At 44.6% G+C, this 14,141-nt stretch overlaps 1 protein-coding gene across 1 annotated transcript in view; it reads left to right on the top strand.

Moving 5' to 3' along the window:
* The window catches only part of zmp:0000000896 (caspase recruitment domain-containing protein 11), a 28,225-nt gene that overhangs the window by 5,380 nt on the left and 8,704 nt on the right, over positions 1–14,141 (top strand). Inside the window, exons 2-9 of the mRNA XM_015945338.3 lie at positions 1,471–1,728; positions 4,842–4,979; positions 7,520–7,706; positions 7,943–8,081; positions 10,259–10,465; positions 10,537–10,656; positions 13,477–13,602; positions 13,928–14,104. Of these exons, the coding sequence (XP_015800824.3) occupies positions 1,471–1,728; positions 4,842–4,979; positions 7,520–7,706; positions 7,943–8,081; positions 10,259–10,465; positions 10,537–10,656; positions 13,477–13,602; positions 13,928–14,104 (1,352 nt within the window). The remainder of the gene's footprint in view (positions 1–1,470; positions 1,729–4,841; positions 4,980–7,519; positions 7,707–7,942; positions 8,082–10,258; positions 10,466–10,536; positions 10,657–13,476; positions 13,603–13,927; positions 14,105–14,141) is intronic.

Raw genomic sequence — 14,141 nt, forward strand, 5'->3', positions numbered from 1 at the left:
ATCTTGAAATGAACCCTGAAGTTGACTGTCAGCCAGTGAAGCTGGAGGAGGAGCGGGGTGATGTGGGTGTGTTTGGAGGACTTGGTCAGAAGCCGAGCACAGGCATTCTTAACCACCTGTAGACGGTTCAGGGAGGTTCTGCTCAGACACGTGAAAAGAGAGTTACAGTAGTCTAAGCGTGAGGAGATGAAGGTGTGGAGAACTGTCTCAAGTTCAGAGCGAGACAGAACGGGACTCAGCTTAGCAATGTTCCTGAGATGGAAGAAGGAAGAGCGAACAAGAGAACTGACATGAGAATCCAGGGTGAGAGCTGGGTCAAAGGTCACGCCAAGATTCCTGCCAGAAGGTTTGGTGTGGGAAGCAAGCTGACCAAGAGATTCTCTGACTTTGGGAACCAGCTTGTCTGGGGCACAGATGAGGATCTCAGTCTTATCTTCATTCAGCTGTAGAAAGCTCCCAGCCATCCAGGTTTTGATAGAGTCTAAGCAGGTGTGTAACAGCTGCAGCTTAGACATCTCATGGGGTTTAAAGGAGATGTACAGTTGGATGTCATCTGCATAAAGATGGTAGGAGATTCCTTTGAAGGAGCTCAGGATGTGCTGAAGAGGAAGCAGATAGAGGAGGAAGAGCAGAGGCCCAGCACAGAACCTTGTGGGACACCATGGGTAAGAGAGGTTGTGGAGGACCTAAACTTGGAGACGGCCACAGAAAAGGAACGCTCAGAAAGATAAGAGGAGAACCACTCCAGAGCAGATCTTGATAGGCCTACCCAGTCTCTCAGCCTCTCCAGTAGCAGGTGATGGTCAACAGTGTCAAAGGCTGCAGTCAGGTCCAGCAGGACCAGAACAGAACAGTCCCTTGCATCACTGTGGGTCAGAAGGTCATTAGAGACCCTAAGAAGAGCTGTTTCAGTAGAATGAGCTCTACGGGAGCGAAAGAGAGAAGCGTCTGTACTCCTCGAGTGCCTTGAAGAAAAGGAAAGGAAGGAAGGTTACATTGAAACAGATTACCGTCTTAGGTGACTAGGTGGAGGCCAGTTTTTCTCATTTCAAAACGCTAAAGAGGGATGTAGCTTATGTTTACAATCTGTGAGCCCACAGGGTTGCCAAGTATGTGCCAGCTAACTGCTGCGTCCACATTTGTAATTCAACTCCAACTTGTAAAAAGCTCCAGAGCTGTGGACAGTATAACCAGTAACAAAAACTAATCCAAAGTTTTTTCTTTCTTCTAACAAGCCACGGCATCCTTTTGTTTTACTCTAATATTGGATAAAGGAGGCAAAAGGCTAACATCGAGCTAACAATGCTATCGATTTATTAGCAACAAATAATTAGATTTATAAAAGTCTCACAAAACAGGAGCAAGAGTGTCACTTGTTTGTTTTTAAAATGGATTGTAGTACTCAAAGTTGACATTCTTACATCATGCACCTTTAATGTCCTCTTGAAAATCTTGATTGTTTTTGTCCAGGTGATACAGATTGGGTGGAGGTTTACATGGTTAAGAAGCAGGACGATGGGGAGGAGGTGCAGACCTCCTCCCCTTTGTGGTCAGAGGAGCGCTGCGAAGAGCTGTGGGATCGCGTGGAGGAAGTGCGACACAAGCTGACACGGATCCTGAACCCAGCCAAGCTAACGCCATATCTTCGGCAATGCAAGGTCATCGATGAGCAGGATGAGGACGAGGTGCTCAACTCCACGCAGTACCCGCTACGTATCAGCAAGGCTGGTGAGAGAAGAGGAAGACTTCGGTCTTCAGCACCAGTCATTTTACTTTAAAGTTCAAGTCTAAACACTAGGGCTGCACGATATTAGGAAAACCTGCGATATTCGATAACAGTGCTTAATACTGCGATATCGATATTACTTGCATTAAATGAACAAATACTAAAGTATGCAGTGTTGATGTCGTCTGGCGTGTGACGTCTGCTCTGGGTTCAAAGCAAACAAAAACTAATGCATGAATTCCATTACAACATAACATTTTTATTGCATAAACATGCAGCTGCACCTGCTACTGTATTAGCAGCTGCACCTGCTACTGTATTAGCAGCTGCACCTGCTACTGTATTAGCAGCAAAACAACAAACTGCATGCATGCAGTTTCTCAGTGACTTTAAAACATGACCTCCACCATAAAACTTTTTCTGATGCTCCAAATACAGAAAAACATCCCTTACCAGGTTTTTAGAATAAATAAAAATATGAGAAAATAAGTTTACATGTTAAAAAATAGTTAACATCACTTAAATGCAACAGCAAATTCTCTCATTGCTACTGAACATTTTCTCCACTTATGCGGTTATGATATAAGGCTGTTGCTGCAATTGGGAAGTGAACTGTGCTGGGCCAAACTAGGAGTATATTAAGATTTTCTGAGGGAAAAACAATTGTCTACCTTTCAGAAGAGAAACTGGCAAAAAAACTACATGAAAAATATGTGAAAACGTTTGTTTTTAACCCCAAATTGAACAAGTTTACCTAGATCTTAAAAAGCAGCTCAGATGATGAAACTGCAGCTATGATTCTGATAACAAGCTAACAAATTGAACTAGCTCCTCTTAAGATAACCGGCTAGCAGAGCTTCTGACTGACAGTTTATGTGCAGCAGCAAATCAACTATCCTGATTAACAAGGTTATAAAAGCTCATAAATGAAAAATCACTTTGATGTGTGGGGGAACTTTTCCAGGCCCTCTTTAGCAGGGTGGGACTGGGAGGAGAGTGCTGTAGCCTTTTAGCTGGAAGCTAACCGGAGCGTGGGGCTAACAATCACCACCCGGTGGAACACTAGCGACATGGAGGTGGGTTGGTTCACCGGCACGTGTCGGAGTCAGCCCGGTTATTATCAGCTGCTTCACGACACCGAGCGGACTCACATTCACGTTTGAAAGCAGCGCTGATTCCAGAAACATCAGCACAAAGTGCATTCGTTGCTCTGAGCCAGCATGACGAACAAGGGAACGGCGCAGCTACCTCAGTTCAGGTGTTGCTTTCCATCCTAAGGGTCTACGTAGGGGGCGGGCGTATTACGTGAACGGACCCATCTGATTGGCCGCATATCAGAAGGGCTACATTTGATTGGTCAAATAATACTTCCGCATAAAAAAACAGAGCTGGTTTACAAAAAGTTGATGTATGACACGGATGGAAATGTTTGAACCAAACATTTATCGCCGTTTTTGACGTGCTTTGCGATGGGCCTATCGCACGTCCTGTTATCCCGATGACGGTAATTTTTCGACATATTGTGCAGCCCTACTAAACACACTGTCTTCTATTATGGGCTCGACACACGGGAGGCGACAAACGACCGCTGGGAGGTTTTTCTCAGTTTGAAAAGCCAGAAGAGGGACGTATAATTTGTTTACAGTCCTCTATCCTTCCCGTTTCCAGAACCAGTCACATGTGAGCCAGTATGGTTGCCAAGTCTGTGCCAGCAAACATTACGTCAGCATTTGTAATTCAACAATGGGCGGCAAAGAGCAGCAGCATTGTGGACAAAATGGAAGCCAGTAAACAAGACCGACCAAGAAGTTGTTTCTTGTTAACCTAAGAAGCCACGGCATCCTTTCAGTTTTAATCTAATATCGGATAGGCAGATTAGAGGCTAACTATTCTAAATCCAAGACCATGGTCTTGAATCAGAAAAGAGTAGAATGTCTTCTCCGAGTTAGGGATGGGGTCCTTCCTCAAGTGGAGCATTTTAAGTATCTCTTGTTCACGATTGAGGGAAAGATGGAGAGCAAGGGAGATGGGTGCTGCGTCTGCGGTGATGCGGGCGTTGTACCATGTTATGTACCATGTATCATGTATCTTGGTGAAAAGAGAGCTGAGACGGAAGGCAAAGCTCTCGATTTACCAGTTTACCTATGTTCCTACCCTCATATGGTCACCAGCTTTGGGTAGTGACCAAAAGAACAAGATCACTGATACAAGCAGCTGAAATGAGTTTCCTCCGCAGGGTGGCTGGGCTCTCCCTTAGAGGAGGGGTGAGAAGCTCATCAACCAGGAGAGACTCGAAGTAGATCCGCTGCTCCTCCACATCGAGAGGAGCAAGTTGACGTGGCTCGGGCGTCTAGTTAGGATGCTTCCCTGGTGAGGTTTTCTGGGTGCGTCCAACTGGGAGGAGACCTAAAGGAAAACCCAGGACACATTGGAGGGACTATGCCTCTCGGCTGGCCAGGGAACGTCTTGGGATTCCCCCAAGTGTATTTATCTACTTATCAAGTTACTGTGGATGACTTGTCTTCGCTCGTCATCTGGAATCTGCTGATGCTAATCCGTAGCTGGCAAAAGTTGCTCAGAACAGACTCTTTTGTTGGAAGCGTGGACTGCAGTACCCATATTTGACCACTGGATGTCATTATTATTTTATTGACCTTTGAGTAATCTAGGCCATGTAAAAATGACTTTTTGAAGCATTTTTGAACAAAACTCAAGAAATAAAACAAACCTTTGGAACAGAGCGTCAGCAGGGAAGAAAGAAGCACCTTCACTGAGATGAACCGGAAATATATGAGAAGAAGACGATATATGTTGATGAAAAAAACAACAGAAAAGGGAGTGAAGATAAAGCTAAAGGACAGGTGTTGTAAATAAAAATGAGTTGAAACAACCACCTGGTACATTTTGGTGTAAAAGCTGTTCTCTCGTGTCAGTCTTTCATCATGTCGAGGAGACCTGTATAATAACAGGGAAGGTGATGCTCACATCAGCGCGTCTTTGCGCTTAGTCAGCTGTAACTTTGCAGGACTGAAAGGAAGAAAAACCAAACCTTCTTGGAACTGTTTGATGTCGTCCCTGTGAATTATTTACTGTCTTTTTTTTTTTTATCTCACAGGTCGTCTGTTGGACATTCTCCATGCTCAGGGCCAGAGGGGTCTTCAGGCCTTCATGGAGTCCCTGGAGTTTTACCATCCTGAGCAGTACACACAGCTAACGGGGAAACAGCCAACGCAGAGATGCTCCCTCATACTGGGCAAGAAGCACTTTCCTTACTTCTGGATAGAAATGAGGCTGCATGAGTTCTGGAAAACATGTTTTATGTAGTAAATAACCCCATTTTGATGTGTCTAAACCTTTGCAGTATTTAAACATTTAAAATCCATCATGCAGACCTAACATAATTATATACTTACCAGACATTTTATTAGGTGCACTTGTTTAATCACATGACAGCAAATCGTTAAAGGGGACTTTACGGAGTTTTGAATTTTTATGCTCGCGATTGCCCCCTCAGGCCAAAAGCGTAACGGCAGCTTCAATAGTAGGCTCGTGCACGAGGCAAGCATGCTGTACGTGCACACTCCTTAACGAAAACTAACAGCTGAGACAGTCCCTTGTGTGTGTGTGTGTGTGTGGGGGGGGGGGGGGGGCACGGAGGACAGAGGGCAGGAGAACACGCAGCCAATTAATTAAATAATTTGGTTCTGTACCTTTCTCTTCAGCACAGCCGACAAAGGTTTATGATGGGTCTGCCTGCATGCTCAGATCATTCCCTTCCCTTGCTTGAAAAATTGTTTCAAAATGAAAGTTGAACCCACATATTTTTTATCTGTGAATTCAATGCCGTTCGGCGAGTCTCAAATAAAAATTTGGGCATCTTACTGTAAAAAACATACCTTTAATGTAAAAAAAGAAACTCAAAATATTCACATCCAGAATCAAACCAGGATCTTCTGCTCGAAAGTCCGATGTCTTACTAGGCGAGCTAAAGCACCAGTGACATCCTAAGTATCTGTAACATTTATACCCTTGATGACAGCTGAAACAACATTCAAAGAACGGTTCGGAGGGCTATGCCTGAGCGTGAACGCGCATGAAGCAGCCTGCTCGACCCGAGCATCTCTCTTTTTATGTGATTTTACAGAAAAACAGGCAATCGCAGTAAAAATGCCAGGGCTCATTCTACAGGACCAGGGCATCGCAGGAGAATGTATGAAGAAGACATTTATTATTTCTATACATGTTCTGGCTGTCAAACTTCCATAATGCCCCTTTGAAGCAGTTAGATGTGGTGAAGACAGATTTCTGATATTCAATCTGAGCATCAGAATGGAGAAGTAGGGAAGTGATTTCGTTGTTGGTACCAGATGTGCTGGTCTGAGGTTTTCTTAACCTGCTGATCTACTGTGATTCCAACCACAACCGTCTAGGGTTTACAGACAATGGTTTGGAAAAGAGGAAACATCCAGAGAGCAGCAGTTGTTATTGTCATAGTAGAATCATCAGACTGGCTCTAACGACCAGCCAAGGTCTGCAGAAGCACTCCAGCTGTTCCAGGTGGACGTCTCCAGCAGAAGACCACACCAGGTGTCTCTCCTGTCAGCTAAGAACATGAAACTGAGGCTAAAATTCACACAGGATCACCAGAACTGGACGAGAAGAGGCTGGAGAAACATTTCCTGGTCTGACAAGTCTGGATTTCGGCTGCAACTTTTGGATTGTCGGGTCAGAATTTGGTGTCACCAACATGAAAGCATGGGGGGGGGGGGGCTCTTGTTTTACTTTGGACCCCTCAGTACCACCTGAGTCTGGTTTATACACCACAGCTTACCTGAGTATTGTTACTGACCCTTCCTAATGCACCATGTCACTATGCTCAGGTCCTCTCTAACTGGTGTCTAGACCTTGAGTTCTCTGGCCGGGAATTCTTTCATTCTGGAAGCGTCACCATGGACGTAATTTTCACTTTAGAAGTGGGGGGACGCGGGGGGGGGGGGGGGGGGGGATCTTTACAGTATGCTCTAATGGGAAACAGGCTTCAACACAAACAGTTGTTTTCAGCTTGGTCCTAGAGCTCAACCAGTGTCAATTTAATATAGCATAATATTGTTTTTGAATGTTAAAAAGTGCAGGGGTCAAAACTTGACTTTGGAAAAAGTGGGCGGGGCATGTCCCCCCTGCCCCCCCCAAATTACGTCCATGAGCGTCACAGAAACGCAGGTACACGTTGCTTAGGCTTCGAGTCTATTTTTCAAGCTCAGCTAAGATCGGGTCAAGCACAAAATCGGTTTAAAATATCTGGAAACTTTAAAAAAGTCACCTGCTAATTTCCTGTTGCTCAACTTCGTCACCTGTGAAACCTCCGTAGCAGAACAGAGAATAAACCACGCGTCTTTTGGGATAGGTGCTGTTGTCCTTTATCTTTACTTGTTATCATGTGAATGGTCAAAATTGTGTGGTCTTGCAATTTTCCAGTGATTTTGTAATGATGGGACCAACTGGAACGCTTCTGCTGCCGTTTCGTGTCTGAAACCTTCCCAGTAGGAAGGGAGCTCGCTGGTAAAACACATCTATTACTCAACCTTTTACACATCCAGTGGAAAGTTAGCTTCCTGTCATGAAGACGTTCTTGTTCAGAAAGATGCTGGACTTGTGGCACCAAACGAGTTGTGGAGTGAAACTCATCGCCTCTGCTGAAGAACACTGAACATAAAACATGCGATGAATTTTCTCCCTGTTGGTTCGATTTGACAAATATTGCATTGATAAATGAAAACACACATTTCTCTCCAGACGAGGAAGGTCCAGAGGGTTTGACCCAGTTTCTGCTGCTGGAGGTGCGTAAACTGAGGGAGCAGCTCAGAAACAGCCACCTGTGTGAGCGCCGGCTGTCTCAGCGCTGCCGGATGGCCGAGGAGGAGCGGAGCAGAGCGGAACGTAAAGCTCAGGAATTACGCCACGACAAGCTGCTGCTTGAAAGGTTTGTTTATTCCGCGTGGATTCACTTGTTCCTGTTAGACTCTCATCCTGAGTAAACCTACAACAACACGACTGTATTTGTTTTCCACACATCAAACTCTAATTAGGAGCTGTCTTTAATTCACAATTGTTTTTATTTATTTTTCCAAATATCCGACGACCCACTGGACAGATTTGATTGATAGTCGTTTAAAAAGAAAGAAATTCTAACAATGTGCTGAACGTTTGTGTCCCCAGGCTGCGTCAGGACTGCGAGTCATCCAGTCGGGAGCTGGGTAAGCTGAAAGACCGACTCCTGGAGCAGGCTGTGAAGTACTCTAGTGCCCTGGAGGAGCAGGGCAGAGCCAGCATCCGAGAGAAGGAACTGCTGAGACAGGTAGGTCCATTAGACCCAGGACGAAGGAAGAGGGGATTCCTTCACGCATTGTTAGTTTGTTGTTGTTAGTCCCGAGCCTCTTTGCTCCTGTTGATTTTTACATTTCCAGGTGACGCTCTAGGTCCAGGAACGTTTTTATTTTAATTAAACCACCTCTACAAGACATCCTTTTTTATGTCCACATCAATAGGGCCCTCAAGGGGTGACCATGGAAGTCAGCTGGCCACCCTATTGTCCAACACCCCCACCCCCCTCCCCAGGGCAGACCTCCCCCACTTTAAAGAGCAAGTCACCCTCTACCAGATTCTTACTCAACTCCCACTTCCTTTTTGAGAAATGCAACAAATGCTGTTGCCTAGCAGACTGAGAGGGCGGAGCCACTTACAAATACACACACACACAGGCTCACAACAACATTGTGACATCATATGGTACCAGCTAACGTTCTAGGGTACCTCTTAGCCAATAGCGATTGCAGATTTAAAGTCAAATGCAGCGCAGAGTTTTTACCTGACAACGGCACAACACTGACAGTTTTAGGCAGAAAATTTAAATTTTAACTAAACTATTGACTACGCGTGTCTGCAGCATGATTAGACACGCATTTATATATTTTATCAGACAAAAAAGTTGATTTGGGGGTGATTTGCTATTTAATAAATCATATTCGTGTTCACACAATCCAAACAGTCATCTTCTCAAATTAAGACATAAATTTAAAACCCAGTGAAAGAAATGTATAATCAACAGTTAAATTAATATTTCATTATGAAAAATAAAGGTGCTGCCTCTCACCATTTTCAGAAAGAAATATATTTACTGTATTGACCCGAATATAGGACAAGGTTAGCGTCAGAAAGTAATTTTAAAATGTGGGGTCGTCTTATAATCGGGGTCTAAGCGTTTGCACATGCTGATTTTTGTCTGGGGTCGTTACATGCCATTAACAGCAGAGGGCGCCAGGCTGTATGTTCTCAACAGAAGAAAAAAATGGAGACGAGAGGTCTGGAGCAGAGAGGATCAAAAGTGGGGCAAAGCTACTAATGCAGAGCTATGATGCTAATTTTAAGATGACGGTGGTCAATTCAGCAGAGGCGTCAAACATGGATGTATTGGCAGTGAGAATGACGTTCAATGGGAGAAGCCGGCAGGTGTAGCGATCTGATGGTACACCCCGCAGCAGCATGAGGGTGAGTGAGTACAGCGAGGCAGAGGGCGTCTGTGAATAAAAGCCTCATTTGACTTTTGATTTCACGTCAGCCGAGTTATGATAGTTTGCATAAAAATAGTGTCTTTGCTCAGTATTTGTTCTCAAATTTTCAATAAATATGGATAATTTAACTTGGAAAGGGGCAGTGGCGTGTCCAGATCTTTTAAAATGGGGTGGCCCAGATGAGGCACTACTTTGTGCATATGTGGCACCAGTGGTTATGCTTTTTTGTTTTACCTCAAGCCTTTTGTGGACAATAAAAAGCCTATTTAAAGGGAATTTAGTGTGGTGGCACCTGAGGTGGCCAATCAGATTCCAAGGGTGGCATGTGCCACCCCAGGCCACTCCCTGGACACGCCCCTGGAAAGGGGGTCATCTTAAAATCGGGGTTGTCCTATATTTGGGTCAATACGATAATGATAGTTTTTGTGGATGTTTTTGCATCCAGTGAATTTAACTTTTTTCAAATGCGGAAATAAAAGTTTTAGATGCATATTGTTTTTTAATTAAAAAAATGAAGGAACGTGGGATGCACAGCTGAAGGCACCACAATTACAACAAGGACCAACTTGATGTGCCACCCTAAAATTTTCACAGGCCCCCCTATGAACATTTTCTGGGGGCACCACTGGTCCACAGAGCAACAAAAACATAAACATTTGAATAGATGGTGTGAAAAGATCAGCATGCATTTGAGCTCCAGGGGGTTCAAAGTGTTTCTCTGTGTGTCAGGGGCACCTGTGAAGATGAAATCAGCTGCTTTGCTGTTTAGTCTGTGGCAGCATGATAACCAAACCACTGATGAATGGAACTCTATGTTCCAAATGACAGAAAATATGTACATAAACAAGGTCCAGAGGCTCTTTCCAGGATGAATTCAACCTGCTACATTTTGTTTAGCACCATCCATCTGTATTGTATATTAATCCATTTGCATCATTTAATTATTGCTTTTTGTGTCCTTCAGGTGGAGGAGCTTAAGACCAGGCTGACAGAGGCAGATAAAAAACAGAGTGACACTACTAAGATTTACAAATCAAACAGTCTGCGCTCCAAAGCAGTAAACGGCTCCCCTCCTGCTGTGATGGAGGAATTGCTGCAGCGTGCCGAGGTTCAGAAAGCTGAGAGTCCAAAAACTCCGACCAACAGCTCTGATCCCTCCACCGGAGTGATTGTATGTGTTAGATCATATGATGTCATCAGCTGCTTTTCAGGTTTTATTAACGTTGTTCCTTATCTTGTGAGGCCTTGATGGACATCCTGCAGCAGGACCGCAGAGAGGCTGCCGAACAGAGACAGGAACTCTGTGACATCATCGCCAAACTCCAGGGAGAGCTTCAGTGTGCCGAGGAGCACAGAGATAAGGTTAGAAGAATACTTCAAACATATCAAATCATCTTCTGTTTCTTATCCAAGCATGACCGTTTCACTTTTAAAGAGCAAAGTTCACAAAGAAACATACTCGGTAACTGAGATTTATGCAGGCTGGATGTAAAAATAGTCTTCTGCCCCTTTTTCCCGAATGGGTCACTGCAGAAGGCTGTTGTTGATTTGGCGTCCAGTAGAGATCAGAGCATGTTTTGGCCAGTGTTGCCAACTTAGCGACTTTGTCGCCATTTCTAACGACTTTTAAGACCCTCTTAACGGCCCCCTTGTCGCCTAGCGACAAATCTGGCGACATTTCTGACCCCCCTAAGCTACTTTGACTACAACTTTGTAGCCGACTTTACCTGCAGATTAGAGATGCATCTGAAGCGACAGGACCGTCCTTCCTTCCAGAGTGTCCGAAAGAAAATGATCTGCGCGTGTGCGTGCGTGCAGGCAGCGTCGCACTCGCACATGGCTGCTGGCTTCTCGCACCACATGTGGTGCATTCAAGGAACATTGGAACTCTATGATGAGTTCAATAACGTAGCACATTTAAAACTTTTATAAAAAACAGAATAATACTGTAAGACAAACACCTCAGGTCATTGGCAGTTTGCACGTAATGTTTCTGAATACTAAATACGGTCAGCTTCTATTTACACAAAAGTACTAAAAGCAACAAAACCAAACAAAAATGAAATATATATATATATATATTATCTATTAGGTCAATATATAGCACTGAATCACAACAGAAGACATCTCAAGGCACTTGAAAACTACAAGAGAAAATTCATTTTAATTCAGTCATACATACATTGCTATCAACTTAATATTTTTGTGTTTAAGAGTTCCGTTCTCTTCAGACACAATAAAAATATCCCTTCCATTTTTTGTGCCATCTTTCCTTGATGTTTTAAAGGCTGCTGTTTTGTCTTCTATGTTTTTTTATTTTAATAAAATATTAAAAAATAAATTAAAAATTTTTTTTTATAAAATCACGCGGGTTTTATTTGATTTACTCTACAAGACCGGTATCGTCACGACGCAAACGTGATGACGTCATCACGCAAATCAGATTACATCATTGCGCTGTACACAAATTAGCATGTGATGTCATCATGCGACATCTAGCGACTTTTGGGGGGAACTTCAGCTACTTTCAGTCAAAAACTGTTGGCAACACTGGTTTCGGCTAGCAGAAGCTAACCGTTAGCCTTAGCGACTCCACAACATGGCAGAACTTCCTCAGGCTTCTGTTATTTGTTGAGATAAAAATCAATGTTGCAAAATGAACAGGGGCAGCAGAGGAGTTGTGTTGCTGTTAGCCAATCAGAAGCATGCTTGCATACCAAGAATAATAATGATTTAGAATCCAACTAGGGTACCTAAGTCACGCCCATCTACATCCGCACCACGCATCCCCGGAAGAACGAAAAAAAGAATGCAAGTCAACGGAGCTAAAAACACTATTTTCTAATTTCACTTGTTATGTTCCATGGATTTCACATATGGTGTCCATGAATTTTAAAGACGCATTTTGACACCAAGAAAGCGCTTATTTTCGATTGGGGGAAATGTTATTTTAGGTTTTGTGTAAAAATAAGTCCAGGACTACAAATGTGCATCACGAAAGTGACGTCATCGAACCAGATACGGAGAGAAAAAAAAGAGGGAAAGTGGCTGTAGTTCAGCGAACTTCAAATCCTTCCCTCAGGAGGAAAAAAAACAACATAAATCTGACCATGTGGTAAGTAGCAGCTAAGCTAGAGGAGAGGAGATTCTGAGGTGATGTCATATATGCGACATGCCCGATGTCTGATTTGTAGTTGTGCTAATTACGAACATTTATAAACCGATAAATCTCAAAATACGTGACTGGTGTGGTCAAAACACCCATCATTTGTTTTCATTTAAATTGCAGTACAACATATGTGTGATCCAGGGCGTAAGACTTACTTAGACTTATTTAGTTCCTCCGGCGCCTACTGGCGCATTGGGCGCAAAGTAATCGCCAGCGAGCTCTGTCGGCCGCGACGGCCTCGGCTTCATCCCATGACAGGTTCACGGCACGTAGGTCTTCGATAAAAGTTCTGCGCCATGTGATTTTTGGCCGTCCTTGTTTCCGTTTTCCGCGTCCTGGGGTCCACAGCATGGCCACTTTTGGTATGCGTGTTTGAGCCATTCGTAGCACATGGCCCCCAAACCGAAACCGTCACTCTGCAACGACCTCAGCGAGTTGGCGTGTTCCCGTTTGGTGGTGGATCGCTTCATTCGTGATGTGGTCGAGGTAGGAAATGTGAAGGATGCGCCTGAGGCATCGTTGTTGGAACGCATTGAGGCGCTGTGTGATGGCCGCTGTCGACCTCCATGTCTCGCTCCCGTATATGGCGGTTGGAATGACGATCGTGTTGAATAGGCGGATTTTTGTTTGTAGCCCGATGGACCCAGACGCCCAGACTGGCTGTAGCCGCCGGAACACTGCCGCTGCCTTTCCAATGCGACATGTGACGTCGCGGTCCGTAAGGCAAAGCGGATTAGAAAATAACTCTTTTAGCTCCGTTGACTTGCATTCATTTTTTTGTCCTTCCGGGGACCCGTGAGCCGACTGGAAAGGGCGGTGACTGAGGCTCCCTATCCTGCCGTTTTCTGCTCCCGTTCTCCTGCAGCTAACTTCTACTCCCTGAAACAAAATCGCCAGAGCTTTTTTTCCACAGAAAGCAACTCACAATTCATTTATATTAGAGACCACTGCAGATTTATTGAGAAAACAAGTGAATGACAATGTTAAATGCTGGCTTGGATCTGTGTGTGCAGTTGGAGTTGCAGTGCGAGCAGCTCCAGCTTAAGGTCAGCACTCTCCAGCTGGACTGGGACACAGAGCAGAAGAGGAGCGTGTCCTACTTCAACCAGATCATGGAGCTGGAGAAGGAGAGAGACCAGGTCAGTATGAGGTGAAGCCAGTCGGGTCTCATGGTCTCCATATCATGATGCGGCCACCACCGTACTTGACTTTGTTGGAGCTTTTGACGTGCCTCTGTATTTATTCAGCTTTTTCTTGTCAAATCTGCCCAAATGACTTCTCCTGCATGTTTAGGGAGTCATCCGTTAGCAGCACTCAAAAGTGTCTTTTGGTTGACACAGATTATCTCTGTAGTGGTTTGCTGCTCATCTAACAAATCATTTTCCCTCCCGGATCAACTCCTACTCAAATTCACCTTATCAGTCCTGGTGAGTGTTCCTCTGTCTCTTTCCGTCTTTTCATCAGGCTCTGCGTAGCCGAGACAGCCTGCAGCTGGAGTACACCGACTGTCTGCAGGATAAGAACCGACTGCGTAAACGCATCGCAGAGCTGCAGGCCAATCTGGAGCAACAGCAAAAGGAGCTGGAAAAAGAGCGAGAGAGGAGCCGCGAGCAACTGAGGCAGAGCTCTGGCTTGCACTGCGTGAGTTACTCGGGTTAGAGCGTAGGAGAGTTCTGTC

Source organism: Nothobranchius furzeri, chromosome 12, assembly GCF_043380555.1.
Source record: "Nothobranchius furzeri strain GRZ-AD chromosome 12, NfurGRZ-RIMD1, whole genome shotgun sequence".
Classification (NCBI taxonomy): Eukaryota; Metazoa; Chordata; class Actinopteri; order Cyprinodontiformes; family Nothobranchiidae; genus Nothobranchius; species Nothobranchius furzeri.